Source organism: Rissa tridactyla, chromosome 4 (assembly GCF_028500815.1).
Source record: "Rissa tridactyla isolate bRisTri1 chromosome 4, bRisTri1.patW.cur.20221130, whole genome shotgun sequence".
Lineage (NCBI taxonomy): Eukaryota > Metazoa > Chordata > Aves > Charadriiformes > Laridae > Rissa > Rissa tridactyla.
Genome location: NC_071469.1, coordinates 48,991,950 through 49,007,483, shown reverse-complemented (window position 1 = coordinate 49,007,483; position 15,534 = coordinate 48,991,950). Strand labels below are relative to the sequence as shown.

At 42.0% G+C, this 15,534-nt stretch overlaps 1 protein-coding gene across 1 annotated transcript in view; it reads left to right on the top strand.

Moving 5' to 3' along the window:
* The window catches only part of HSD17B12 (hydroxysteroid 17-beta dehydrogenase 12), a 90,548-nt gene that overhangs the window by 23,045 nt on the left and 51,969 nt on the right, over positions 1–15,534 (top strand). The window contains 1 exon segment of the mRNA XM_054199645.1: positions 11,108–11,154. Within this exon segment, the coding sequence (XP_054055620.1) occupies positions 11,108–11,154 (47 nt within the window).

Genomic DNA, 15,534 nt, shown 5'->3' with positions numbered 1-15,534 from the left:
AGAAAGCACCAAATCCCAAACTAGCAGAGCAGTTTCAAAAAGAACAGAAGACGACACTGTGCTCTGCAGGATATTGTTCAGCTGTGTAGCTTCCTGTTACATTCTGATTAGATGCTAAAGGCTTACATGGATTAAAAAAAAAATAATAATACTGTAAAAGATCTTGTTAGCTTTTTCTCCTGTGAATTTGTCCAAAATTACCAACTGTAGTCCACCAAATTGCAGAGCTGCAAGCTGCATGCAGGAAGAGTTTCCTGGAGAGGTATCACGGTGTGCTTGGCTGCTTCTTAAGTCCTCCCCTCAGTACCTACTGCTGACCACTGCCAGAGACCAAGTCTTGGGTTAGCTGGATCTCTGTTCTGAGCTGGAATGTCTATTCTTGTCATAAAACTGTTACGCTATGAGAGAGCTTGTCTACACTATGTTGGGTTTTTTTCCCACCTCGCTTCCAATATAGATAGTTGGATACGTGCAAATGGAGGAAACAGGTGAATGATGACAGGATGCTTTTTTTCAGTTATGTGTTTTTTTTTTTTCTAATGACGTGATGCGTCGGGATGTGCCATGCACTATGATTGAAATGTACCCAAATCTTCATTTAAAGGCTTCTTCAAGACTTTGCGTTTTGTAGAGTTCTAAATAGTTCAGGTCCTAGTCATGAAGCTCTGGAAGGTCAACCAATGTTTCAAAGGTGTAGAGAAAAGGTTGTGTTTAGCACTGCATTCTGGGGTCTCTTGGCACGTACAGCAAAAAAATACGGACTTCCATGCCCATGGTCCGATCTTAAAAAGCTGGTAGAAGCTGTTGTTGTTTCTTTTTGTGCCCCAAACTTTTTTTGAGACTTGTGTCCTCACTTTGAATATGGAGGTGCTCGAGTAAGATGATTTGAGTTATTGCCGGCACAATAGGGAGTTCCAGAAGGAAGCCCTTCTTGGTTCAGATCCTCCTCATGAAACCAGAGTCTCTGTTGTGTTAGGACCACTCTGCATTTGTCTCTCATATCTCTAGCTGCAGCTCGCCTTGCTTTTGTGAGGACATGAGCAGAGACACTGTGGAAGTCAAATTATGTGTTGAGATGGGGAGGGAGGGAGAAAAGGAGAGTTTCTCTGATGCCCTCTGACAATCTGAGGAAGCCTAGAAGCATGTGATTAATTAGAATGTATCAAAACCAGTCAATAAGTTACAGTCAGACTTATTTTTTCTCATGTTCCTTCTGATCCATTAAGTGGATAGTAATGAACAGATTCTTGTTGCAAGGTTGTAGTTCTGTTTCCAGAGTTACGTCTGTCTTGTCCTGCACTACTCTCTTGCATCGCAGAGCTCCTCCAGCAGGTCAGGTTCCTTACCCTTACTGTGTTCTTCAGAGTCAGGAGCACTTTTTTTTTTCTCCTTTAAGATATACTAATTTCCAGTCTTGACTGTGACCAACTTTATTTTCTTCCCAATGTTAACCTGAGCTTTTTATTTTCTGGTGGTCTACACTACATGAGCTTATGAAGAACAAACAACTCTCTAAACTCATCTCCAAAACCAGGTAATTCTTAATCATTTTAGCAGCCCTTTTTTTTTTTTTTTGCAGCTGTTCCCATTTAAATTACTTAATGTATTATTGCTTTCTATTACTATGGGGAAGCACCTCAGTGGATGCAATCAGGTTATATAAGTTGTCTTTATAGCTGCATCAGAATGGCAGTTTATAGTCCATTTTATATTCAGACACTGCACCCCAGGTACCTTTCTTCCATTGCTTATAATGGTCACCTCAACTCTCAGCAAAGTTAGTCTCAAGTGCGCGTCTTGACATCTGGTACCACTGTGTCACCACGTAATATCTGGCAATATTATATTTTTATTACTCTGGTCTATAAAACCATCTAATTCTTTGCAGTGTGATGCTGTGATCCTTTTCAGTAGCTAGATTGTCTGTGAAGTTCATAAAGCATTCCCTTCTTTGCGCAGTGGTCACTAGTAACAGTGCTGAACAGGATTCACGCTGAGATCAGGCCCTGGGGATTGTAACTAGTAATTTATTTTTATCCTGATAAAGCTCCTTTTTTACTTTTTCTTTGGTCTGAACCGTTGTAGATGCCTCCCCAGTTCGCTCCTAACGATGTTCTAAGATTCTTATGTTTGGTCCCAGTCACCTTCGCAGCCATAGTTTCTTATGGGAATCATCTTATGGGCACCATGGCAGGGGGGTTGGAACTAGATGATCTTTAAGGTCCCTTCTAACCCGAACCATTCTGTGATCTAAAATGATTTTCTTTTCATCGTAGGTCTGGAGCTAAACTGACGACACTTTTAAAAAGTCTGGCACAGTTTGCCTTTTGATTAAAAATGTCTACATCTTATCCCAATTTCCACTTTTTTTCTGTGTTTGTAATTATTGTGACACCTTGCATAGCTTTGACTTGAAATAAATATGCCCATAGCTTGCCAGGATCACTTGCTTTGCTCTTCTCTTCGCAGGTGTTGTTTTTTTGTTACCATGTCACTGACATGAATTTATTTTGCTGCCTGTTACAAATATATAGTGAAAGAGGAAACAAACAAACAATCTCAAATTTCTTCCATTGACCTCTTATGTAGAGCCTTCTAGACTCTTGGAGCTTTGCAGGCTCCAAACCCAGAGGTCCTTCTACTGGCTGCTTAGTTCCTTCTCTGAAAAGCAACTTATCTATGCATGTTTCTGGTGTCAAACACACTAAAAGCTTTCAGATGGTGCCCGTCCCAAGCTACCTGATCTTCTAAATTTTCCTGTTGTATTCACCCCCTCCTAGAGGCAGGAAGAACCAGAAATGGTAATTTGAATGACCTCCACGCATGTGATTTCTTGGCCTAGTCGTGCTTGCAGTGACAGTCAGCATCTGTCACGTACACAATGACGAACAAATGAGAGCTTGTTTTTGCCGAATATTAATGCTATGCAGCAACTCTTACGGTAGCTGAGCACAAGGCAGCAATAGCTGTTGCGTATGCTTGTCTCGGCTTAAACAGACTCGACGAGATGATCTGAACAACTTCCTCGTTATTGCAGAAGTGGAGTTCGAGGCACTCTTGGGTTCACCGGACGTTTTCTGGATCAAAAGCCTTGAAAGCAGCAAAGTTCTGCAATTTGTAATGATGGGGTGGGGGCTTACGAACACAGGAGATGGGACAACAGAGTTCCTCCTCTCCTCTTAGACTCCCATATCCATAATGCAGCAGCCCATGACTAACAGGAGTAAAAGACCTCACGGCAAAGGTTTGAGCGGGTGAAGGCAGCCACCCTGGGATGGGGAGAGATCACATAGAGGCGTCTGGACCTGATGTTGCATAAGTGTTGCCTGTGACTTTCATGAACTCTTCCGTATGGCTTTCTTGTTGCGATTTCTAGATTGCTTCTAGCTCTCAAGTCTAAAGAAATCCTGAGAGTGCACTGCCCAAAACCCTTTCTTGCCGTATGTAGTTCTGGATAAAATGGGAACTTGTCAGTGCTGCGATATTTATAGAATATTTTTCTACCCACAATCCTAGCTCCTAGACACAAGCTGTTATCAAGTGTTTGGTTCTGGGAATTGAACCTTTTTCTGTAGCCTGTCTCTTCAAAGCCTGATCATTAGATGTTAGCTCCTTTGTGCAGAAAAAAACCCTTCATATGAAAAAAAAAATACGCATAGAATTTCTAGGATTTCAGCTTGGGTATAGATGATCTTTCTGATGAGGCTTCCTATTTCGGCAAGTTAAATGGAGAGTAGAAGTGAAGTTTGTCTTATTTTTGCACCGAGTTTTCTGTTTTTATTTAATAAAAATGCAGGGAGTTACTGCTGTCTTATTAACTTGCAGCTGGCATGCTTATCTTCTTTGTTCTTTGTTAAATATGAGCTGGCATGTGTTAGACTGCGTTAGCGTTCGCTCTTTGGGACTTCAGTGGTTTCTAAATTTGGCATTGCTAAGCCGGTGCCCTGTTTGCTTGAATCAATTGGGGCTGCTATTTTTAGCAACAAAAAGGAATTGAAATAGCAATTTTCTTTCCATGTAATAGATCCCCAAGAGGAATACTGATGCAAGCTCTCTGTCATCCCATATTCTCCCCCTCCCCAAAAGCGCTCAGACGAAAGGCAGCTGTCACGGTTTGCGGCTGTATTAATCTTTAATCAATCGAGTGTTTTCTGCATTCAGGTGTTCAGGGAAAAAAGGGTCACGACGAGGATCTGCCTAGAATAACTAAGCACTCGTGCATGGGCTGTGCAGTCAGAATTTGTGGGTAATGGCAGGGATAGACGGAGCAGCTAAAAATAGTATTTGCTTCCAGTGTTTCTCCAGTCTATTTTTGATGCTTGATTTTGATAAGGTTGATTGGGCTCTTACTAAAAATAGCCGTTCCTAGCAAGCTGAGGACAAAAAGTAGAATATTTTTAACCACCACAGACTAAAGTATTTTCGTTGGCTGGAGATAATCTAGAAGCTTGGTATTGGTCAAATGCCAGTGATTTATATAAATCTGTAATAAATGAAGCACTGCTTGATGCCAAGCAGGGATAGTCTTTCCTCCCCTTGCCAGCTTTTGTTTTTCCCAGGAGCTGTCATATTCTTAATATAGCCTCCGTGTTTCGTAGCAGAAGAATCTCGAGTCTTCAGTTATTTATGTGTTGTACTTTAAACCCATGCTAAGGTTAGCTGTGCTGTGAAGTTTCTCTCAACTGTATTGCTTTAACAAGACACACTAGGTTCTTAGTTTATTCTTTGTGTTCATGTCTGCTAGAGCTGGGTGCCGTGCCGTGCCAGACCCTCACTCGTATCTGGGTTTAGTCTTGCAGGAGAGGGACGGCTCTTCTGTGTGGATGGAGGATGTAGCTGAGAGACTAGCTCTGCAGTGGCCATTTTGACAACAAATTTGAATACCTCCCCAGGGGATCAGAAACGTAGCCGAGATCTGATCTCCTTGAGATCTGTTTGTTAGCTTAATTTTTCAGCAGGAAGAGTATAGGTATTCCCAAATTGCTGGACCCGCATCTTTCTAGGGGGAAGAACATTGTTAGGGGCTTGAGTTTTCCTTCCAAGGTGATGACGTGCATGAGTGCATCTGCAGTACTCTGAAAGATTGCCTAAAACCTCACACTTTTCTGAATGAAAACAGGAAAATGGCTGAACTGAAATGAATTTGTAGTTTGAAGAGGCTAGTAGAGAACATGCATAATCGTTGTTAGCTTCATTGTGCAGGTAGTCAAAGCAGTGCAAGGAGTGTGCCTGGTGCTGTTCTCTAACAGCAACATGGATAAAAGTATTCCATGCTTTATCTCCATTAGGCATCTCAAAAGCTTATTTTGCTGTGGAAAACGTGTGTTTGTATCTGAAGGCAGGCTTGATCTCTTTAAGCTTTATCTTCATTGTAGTCTAACCTTGAATTGGGGAGTCACGAATCTATAATCTTGTTTCAGCGTGATTGCTCTGCAGAACTGCAGTAGAATTTTCTATGCTTGCTCTTGCTCCCTCTCCCTGTGTCAACGCTGGTCCTTGCTCCTGTCGTGAGACAAGATGATTTCTACATGCCTGCCTCATGCTTTCCTGCACCATTCTTTGCTTTTGTTTTAGGATGCCCATGCTGCATAAGAAGCAGATTAAACTGTTCTTTCTGGGCCTTGAATATTCACTTCATTCACAAAAGACTGCCGTGGTCTGCTGGGTGCTGCTTTTGCCTGGCTGTACAATGGTAGTCTCCTTTTTTAACAGCAGATAATGTTTATCCAGTATACCTCCTAGGAGGTGGTGGATGCTTTCTGGGTGACCTTTTATTTGGGAAGGTGGTGGCTGTTACTACTTAGAAGCAGAGAGACCTTTTGAGCTACCTGCACTGTTGGTGGTACCTTATCCCTTGGGTGTTTAGCCATGGGCTGTGGGATTTCTGGAGGATGCAGGTGCTATTGGAAGCATTTGCATATTCACCCCTCTGTAAGCCTTCTGGAGAAGAGTCTATGTTTTTAACCCCTAAAGGCACGTATCACCGGGCATATTAATCCTCTAAACTAAAGTCAGTGGCTGGTTATACAACGTGTTTCATAGGCTTGGTCTATGGATTTCTTAATAACAGGAAAGCTTTTTCCCTATTAGTGCAAGACCATGTATCTCGCTGACTGCTGAGTTCATTTAACTTTGCCCCGTGTTTGTCAAGGGTTGCCTTGAGTTTGGTACCGGGCAGGAAATTATGCCAATGCTTATGAATTGCATCATATGTGACAAAAGCTGTGAAAACACACCACGTGAAACATTAGGAAGCAAAGTGGCTAGGTGTTATTAAAGTTTAGAGAATTAATGAGTTGCATCTATCAATAACTAGTCCAGTAGTAGAGGCTATGGTGGATTCCTGTGTAGCTGTATCTTAAATTGAAGAGATCATTGTAAGAGGTCAGAGACGTATAAGTAAACTCAAAGCAGGAGTTGAAAAGGGATTTGTTTACTTATTTATTTTTCTTCCTTCCCCACACCATATAGGAAGGAAAATTCCGACACAGTCTCTAAGGCAAAGATGCTATACTGTCCTAAGGTGCAGATTTTGGTAATTTATGAAAGTAATTCCATGATGTGTTAAGGATAATACTGTTACTAAAAATTTAACTAGTGGTCTGAGTTCTTGTGCAGACGTGTATATCTACAATGGCAGTTGAAAGATCTACAGCCTACATATGGCATAACCTCCTCCAGGGCTGTGAGCAGATGATGCCCTATACTGCTTGGTTTGCAGACCTTGATGCTACATTGTACGTTTCTCTGCACACCTACATTTTAGGGCTGCATCCAAAGCATTGGTGGGTTCAAAGTCACTTATACTCATGTGGTGTACACTAATGGTGATTTTAAATGTTTTACCAGGTTTTCCGCTTCTTGTCTGCCATTTTGAACAGTATGGGGTCAGTGGAAGGGATAAATAGGATGTGCACAACTGAAATGAAAGCTGGGACTAGAGGATAAAATCCATGTGTACATCTGTAACCCATTATAATAATGATTATGGCAGTCTTACCCAGTCAAGAAAGTGTCATTACATAGAAGAGCAAGAGATGTTCCTTTCAGTGTGCTGGACTCACTAGGACCAGGCTGTGTGGGCTCTGATTTGGAACAGGAGTCTTTGGGAAGGCTTTTTCAGAACTGAGAAAAGATGATGTAGTCTTGCAAATGTTGCCTCTGTACTTATACATATGCAAGTTTCAAAAAAACACGTATTGAGATGGGGATCTGTTCAGGATGCAGTCTAATTATTTTGTGAATTCTGCGGCTGAATTCTGGTTAGTAGTAACTTCCCGAGGTAGAACATCTACAACGCGAGTGCATGTGTTGGTGTATTAAGAGTGAGCTGTTTTCAGAGTATGTCATGTCATTGGATACCTTTCCTTATTTTTCTTCCCCTTTTCCTCTACAGCCCCAAAAGTCAGGGGAAGGTGGATGTTGCCTTCTTTGCCTAAAATCAGCCAGCGCTTCAATACAAGCTCCCATTTTATTCGGTGGGCTCACACACAAGCTGCTTGGGCACCCTTCTTGCTTCTCTTCTGGAGACGGCAGATGGCTGAAGCGGGAAGCTACTACAGTTAGTCTGACTACTGAGTAAATGTGTATAATCACGAGCTGGTGCAGCTTTCTTGTACAGACAATAACTTCTTGCTACCCTACTTGGTTTGCCTTCTTTAAGCTCTGCCAACTGCAGTCAGTTTAACTTCTGCTGGAACGCCGTCTGTAGAAGAAACAGAATTTAAAAGTTAATCCACACTTGGAGTTAAACTAGCTTCAGCACATTAGGGTGATAGTTAAAATTTAGTTAAACTGGTACAGCTTCTGTACATAGCTGGGATGGTTAAAACTGCAACACTTGGCTCTGGAGTGGAAACTAGCGATTAATGTAATCAATATGAAAAATATAAGTGTCTTGCTAATGCAGAAGTCTTACCAAAACCTCTGTTTATCGTTCTCCCCTTTCCCGATAGCATATACACTTCAGGTAATCCAGAACATGGAGGAAGATGCGGTGGTTGAATCTTTACTCTTTTGATAATTGATCTAATTGGTTGCTTTTACCCCAACTCTTTTCCTTGCTTTTACAACATAGGGCGTAAGTATTGCTCTCTGCAGTATGCCTCAGACACCTTCTCTCAGGCAGGTATCTGTCTGGGCAGCCTTCCTGACCTGACGAACTGCTCACCGGGGTCCCGTAAATAGTCGGTAACCACAGCTCCCTGGCTGAACTGGGTGCTACTGGTCAGCAGCAGGACAGGTCTACACTAGTGCACGTTTCCCATCTCAGTCCTCCGGTGCTGACCTCGACAGCCTCTGCACCAGTGGAGCCATTGATGGGAAATTAATTTCCTTAGAATGGGTGAGAGCTGAGCCAGGTGCTTTCTCTTGAAGAGCCTTAGGAAGAAAAGTGTGGCCTAAAAAACCTGTTTTCTAGGCTATACATTGGCAAGCAGCCTTTTTACTGTGGTTGCTCTTCAAGGTGCTGTGGGAGCACAGAGCAGGAGACAAAGTTATCCTTCTCAAAGCGGAGCCAGCAATAAAATGATGACATTAGTGGCTTCTTGTGAGGAGAGGATTCTCTTATGGCTAAGAAAAACCAGCTGTGTACTTTATTTGGATGCCTATGCCTTTACCTGCAGCAGAAGCAAAAAACCAATGTGTATCAGGTAGGTGCCTGTTTATGTAGGTGATGGCTCAAACACTCTTGTCTTCCTGGTGGGATTTTATAATGTTTTTCGTCATTTATCTATATCAGACTTATTTAAATTTCTCAGGTTCTGTTCTGGAGGTACTTTAACCTCTGGACTACAGGTTCTTTTAATTTGACGTAGGGTCTAAAGAGGGAGGAACCATCCCATTCTCATACTTCAGTTAGAAATCCCTGATCTTCAGCTTCTTAAGCCTCATGCTCCAGCCAATTCTATTACAATTTACCTAAGCAATGGATTCAATAAATGAGTTAAATATCCTTGACTGAAATTGTACTTGCACTCTACTAAGCCTTTAAAGTGCTACAGATGCTTTTCTGAGTCCCTGCCGTACGGAGCATATACTCTCAGTTGTAGTTGCTAGAAGCCGAACAACTCAGTGTCAGAAAACAATATTTTAAAACGCTGAGCTTATTATCTGGGGATAAAACCATTAAGTCCATGAATTTTGAGTTGGGAGGAGGAGAAACGGTCTATAAGCCTTAGAGGGAATGGCTGTTCTTTAGGTACCTCACTAACTGTAATGAAGGAAATAACCCCTTTCACCAAGTCACTGAAGTTGAATGTTTTCCAGATTGGGTCAACTTAGAACATGTCCAGCTACTGTTGTAAGCCTAACGGGGAGGGATACCAGTACAGATTTTTGCTCCTGGGAATGTATTCTTGATTTTTTTTTTCTCCAAGGTCTGCTTTTTTCATTATTTGGACCATTGCTCAACCTTCCTATATGTGGATTTGTGTCTATAACAAAACCATTACTCACGCTTCCCTAATGGTGGCTGGATAGGAAGTGGCAAAACGGGCTGACACGGACACTTGGCTTTCTCAATAAAATTCACTGGGTCTGCCAATACAGCAGCTAGAACTCTGTTTACTAGCCCAAGCATCCTGTGTGTACAGTCATGCATATTCTTATCACACTGGAGCTATGGCATCTTGCAAATAAACCTTGAAACCAGGGAGGGGATAAATGTATGTGTGTGTACCTTCACCTGTGGTCATCTGTAAATCTAGCTCGAGTCAGGGGCATGACTGGATCCTTCATTCTTAGCCTGTTACTGGACTGTTATCTTGGCCATTCGAGCTCAAATAGGACCTTCACAGTCAGCTTCATCACGTGTTATTACGTCCATTTATTTATAGCTAGCAGGCACAGAAACTGAAATGGTTACAGCATTTCCTAGCTGTTATTACTCAAACAGAAATATTCTGGTTGCTGTTTGCATGCCAACTGTTATGGGTGATCTGCAAGCAGTGACTAATCAAATCATCTGCAAACACATCTCCTTCTGATGCCCTGAAGGGAAGTTATTGCTGAGTCCCAGTGCCGGACAACACCTCCGTCTGCTCTGAGTTTCACTTAGGTAGAGGTTGACCTGAGAGCTCAACCAACACGCTCAGCTCAGTTTTCTGAAACATTAAACAAGCCCAATTATTTGAGGCATGCCTACCTTCAGGGGTAGGCAGTAGAAGCACAAACTAAGCTGTTCTGATCTGACATGAGGACAAACAGAAAAATCTGGTATATTCTGTAGCCACTTGGAGCATGAGAGCAGAGACAGATGAATGAGTAGAGAGCTATTTGAGTAAGGATGTTGAGGTGTAGGCATTGGGTTTGATGAGAAGGAAGAGCTGAGAGAGAAAGGTAGTGGTGTTGAATGTGCTTGCTTTAAAAAGTAGTTGGAGAAGCAGATTCTGGGTGGAGGAGTTGCTATTTAGTGAGCAAACTGAGATGATCAGCTACTGGTGTGGTGAGAACCCCGGAAAAATCTGTTAAACTAATGGCGTGTTGAGTCACTCAGAGCTTCTCAGCATGTGGAAAAGAATCCTAAAAAGACTTGAGGCTTGACACAGATCCCAGTCACCCATGGGTGAAAAAGTTTAAGCTCTAGAAGCCCAGCTTGTAACTGGCTGCATCAGTCACTCATACTTGCTGCTGGTAAGCACAATGGTCAGGGTTATCTGGAACCTACCAGAGGGTCACTAACAGAGACTAAGCTGTTTGTTTTATTGGATGCTTACAGGCTTTAAGATAATTTTTATTTTACTATAAAAAAAAGCTGTTTTAATAGTCATAATTGAGGTTTTTTTTAAGTTAAATGACTTGGAAATCTCTCTTAGTCTGCAAAGCTTCAGAAGCAGCATAGTGGGCCAGATGACTGGTGTGAGAGGGGGTGCCGAACATGATTCGTAACATAACTGTTAAGCTCGTAACTCCTTCTCTTCCCTCTCCTTTCTTACATATGGAAAAAATTTAGTGCAAATTCCCTAAGAGATTTGATAAGTTGTACACCTATTCCAGAAACTTTGACCTGTTCTCGTGGCTGGAACGAGTACTTTAGCAGTCTACTAATGAACACCCATTGCAGTTATTTCCGTGAAGCAACTAATGTGTATCTGTCTGTCTTTTTCAGTGATCACAGGAGCTACTGATGGGATTGGAAAAGCCTATGCAGAAGAGGTAAGAATTCTCATCACTTGGAAGTGTATCTTGATCCTTGGCAAGATGTCACGCTGTTTCAACTCTGTCAAGCAGCACGTCATATCTCCTCGCTTATCTTAATGTAGATATCTGTGGAGGAAGAAGTCTCTTGCCTTGCCTCCCTCAGGTGACCAGACAAAAGTTGTATCCCTCTTTGTTAGTTTTCTTTATTTGTGAATTCTATTTTCAGCCCTTACCTCGCCCTTCAGTTTTTATTTAACTTTTTTGGTGGTTACAATTATTTTAAATTTCTCAGTCCTTGGTGTTTCCTTTTGGTATTTCCAGGCACTGACTAAATGTCATTCCTAGCTGCCTGGAGTATGTTCCAATTATTCCCTATAGTTCATGAAGTCTCTGAAGCTGGGTTTTACTTCTATCTCTTTTACTGTACTTTTCTTCTTGGTGGATATGTGGGCTCCAAATATGGTACTGGAACGTATTGCTTAAGACAGAAAGTGCCTGTTAGTATGGGGCAATTTAGCCTATAAGCCAAGAGAACATCATGACAAATAGTGCTGACTACAACAATTTATAGCAAAAATAACTTTAACTCCAGCATCACTACCAAAATGGTCCTGTCTGTACTCATTTTTGTGTTCTCTGAAATACCAGTGTGACTTTGTGTGAGGAGATCAGCTGTGAGAGATTCCCTTTTTCTGGAATGTTCTGTTCTGTGGAGCCCATGGGGAAGGTAGCGTTCATCTTTACAGGTAGTCCTCATCCTTCAGGTTTCCCTCGCATCCCTGCACGCCCTGCTGCGTGTAACCCCTAGCCCCCAGACTCCTTTCTGCTTTGTAGAAAGTAGCGCCTCGTCCTACTGGGTCAAGACAGGGAGAGGTGGCTGCAAAGGGAATTAAGCTTGGTGCCAACAGCGCCTGATTCTGGCGCAGAGCTGACAGCTCATACGTGCCAAATATCCCAGTCAGACATCACTGAAGCAAATGATGCAACGCTTAAATTTAGCTGCCTAGAGCAAGCGGAAGGAGGTCATTGTGCCCAGGAGGAAGCCCTCTGGTGTGGGAGACACCCTCTGAAACATCATGGGAGATTAGTTTCAGGGTCTGTATGTTACGTTATCAAGTGAGCGAAACTACATCTTGCTTTATGTTCTGCTGGTGTCTCTGCGAACCAGGCTGCCTTCAAACACAAATGTGTGCTGCTGGCAGACCCCTGTGTATGAACCCCTGTTAGGAAAGCTGATCACAAGTATGAGATCCTGCTGGGAAACACTTGACTGTTTCAGCTTCCCTGCTGTAGTTGCTGTAGGCACAGATCACCCCAAAAGCACCCCAAAGGGTACAAATATTCATTCTTGGGCTATAGAATAAAACACATTTTTATTTAAAAAATATATATTATTGTTAGTTATTTATTTAGAATAAAACACATATCCACCCTTTCACAGTTTATGTAGATGAAGAATATTTGATGAAGTGTGAATGCAGGGTGAAATGTAGAATACCAGAAAAGACTTCTCAATCTTTCAGTTGACTCTCGAGATGTCTCCATAAGACTGACAATGGAGGCTTGACTTTCTGCTAGAAGATCCCATCAGGTTGCTAGAAATGACACTGGCATACAGCTGCTTGGGCACTGATGGCTGTGATTACAATCGTGCAGATTACTTCCCTCTCCTTGGAGGAGTTTGTGAGAAATGTACGGTGTGTTGAGAATCGCCTCTTTGAAAGCTTGACATGGTCACCAGTAAGTGATGGAAGAATGTTACGAGTTTGTGGATTCTTTGGTTATACTCTGCTCTTTTGGTTACTTTCCTTCTTTTCCAAGCAAAGAAGCGTTTTTACACTTTTCACTCTTGCAGTATTAAGTTCTTTATTCCTTGCTCAGCATTGATAGCCTTGTCATCACTAGACCACCACTTCAGGAAAGGTAGAAAGTGCCATAGTAAATGCAAGTTTTCTTCTCTGTTTGGGTAATGCTAACCAGGTCTTTGATTCCAAAGCAGCATACTTTTTTCTTTTGTCTTTTTTTTTTTTTTTTAAGGATATGGTCAGGAGTTGCTATTTGTGGCCCCTCTCTTGCAATTTGCTGTTCGTTTTTGCAAATCCTGAGTTTAAATTTAATCTCAGATGTATTTGTGTGCTATTGATAAACTAGAGGTTTTGATCCCGTTGCGTACTCTGCTGTGCATGTCTCCTTAGTATTGCTTTTTGTAGATCCTCTTGCTATACCTACTCTAACAAGAGCTTCAGCTCTGCTTTGGTGGGCTGTCAATGACACTCCTTTCCATCTTGGAGAGAACGGGCTTTAATGGCAACTGTGTTTTGCTACCAAAGTGGAAAATGTGGTAGTTACTAACATGGGATTTAAGGAAATCAGATGCCTACATCGACCAACTCCATTAGATGGTGACTCTTGCTTGCATCAGTCGCTAGGCTACAAGAGCATCTTCCCAATGTTTACTATTCTGGGTGAGTTTTTGTGATTAGTTTTAAGGTCTTCTCATTCAGCCTATTCATAACCCTGGAGACATTGGCCAAAGATCCAAGTATAACGGCAGGTTATCTACAAAGCAAATGGGTCTTATATATATATATATATATATATATATATATATATATGAAATGTGTAATATTGTTCCTTATATAAAAATGTAATTAGTTGCTGGGATCTCAGAGGATCCTTATTGCTATTTGGACTACTGTGGTTCTTTTCAACCCGCTAGGACTCTACCAGTGAATTCAGAGTGCTCAGCGGAAACTGATCTGGTTTCATCAGACTCAAACTGAACTTGCTGTTGAGCACTTTATCATTTCCAAGTTTGATTTCTTCTCCTAAGTGATATTTTTTCCTACTTACAGGCTCTTTCCTTGGCCATTTTATATGTTCTGTACTCAGAGAATTCCTTTCGTAAATGGGTTTCCATTTCCAGATTTCAGATGCGCCTCTCGGAGTGCATCCCTTTAGTGTCAACACAGCAGCAGTTTCTCTCAAGCTCACTCTTGCGGAGGCTCTGTAAATGTGCTGAGGTTCCACTATCTGGGTGCGTTGGCATGGCTTTGCTTCCTCGGCTTTTGAAACAAGTACAGCTGGATACTTTTCCGTAAAGCTCAGGCATCTACTTAAGCAGTCTGGGAGCCCAGAGGTTATGACTGCTGAAAGCAAACTGCCCATCAGTGGTCTGGAGCGTGCATCCATGAGGAACATTGCCGGGGCTTTTTTGCCCCATGGGACCACAGCTGTTTCAGACCCTTGAGTAGATTTACTGTCAGGTTGTCCTTGGTGTTACAGGCTGAGATACTTTTAGGTACGGTATTTGACTTTGCTGCCTTGGACCTGTGGAATAAGAGAATGTTATGTTATTCCCTTCTCCCTGCTGCCCTCCAAGCCTACTGCTTGGATTTATGAAAAGTTTATTCCAGTGAGCCAGGTGCTTATCTGGAGGTGGATGTGTTTCATCCCTTTTAGACAGTCATCCTCAACGATAGATCATTTCTTTGAGCAGAAGGTGTAAGTTACCATAAACCTGAACTCTGCGGCAATTTGTTAGCAGTTCTTTGGTCTCATCACACCTCTCTCTAAGCTCATCAGAGGTTTAGTATGAGATTTCTTCTGCTTAGAGATCACACATAGGAGTGAAGGATGGAGTTTGCTGACGAACTTTGTCATACTTGTCCCTGAAAGAAGCTTTCTTGGTTTGCATACTTGTGCTAGAAAGGTAGATGAGGTTAAGTCACTTTAGGTTGTTGCTATACTATGCTGTGGTTTGGGGTATTTTTTTTTTTTAAGATTTCCTTTAAGACCCATTCTCATCTGCTTCCAAAGGCAGTGAAGGAGTTTTATAGAGCCATGAGAACTTACCTGGTTTTTATATGTAGGTGCTAAGTGTCTGAAGGGCAGTGTCACTATGAACTGTGGATATATTGGTTTTACTTTTCACTGGAACAGGGACTTACAGTAGTCACAAACATTGTTTGTTTTCATTGCAGACTAATTCAGATATGTAGCTGTCTTTCTGCAGGCGCTTTTAAATGTGGCTGTTATACCCCGTTACAAACCTGCAGCAGTAGGGCTGATTTGATGACCAGGATATGCTCTGGCCACAGCTTACGTTACACAGCTTCCCTAAAAGAACTGCATGAAGAAATTAATCTTCATACCTATCTTTAGCACAAAGTAAGAGCGGAGCCTGACAAAAGGAAGCAAGTTTTGAGTGCTGGCGTAATTTTACAACACAGTTACTCAAGTGATCACGGATATCTTCATTTGGCATTTAAACTTAGTTATGGGTTCTTTGCTCTGACTTGCAGAGGTGTTGTAAAAGTTCTGTGGAGTATCTGCTGTTGGCTTTCTATTTTATAAAAGTGCCTATACACCTGTATTGAATCACTGAGAGGATAA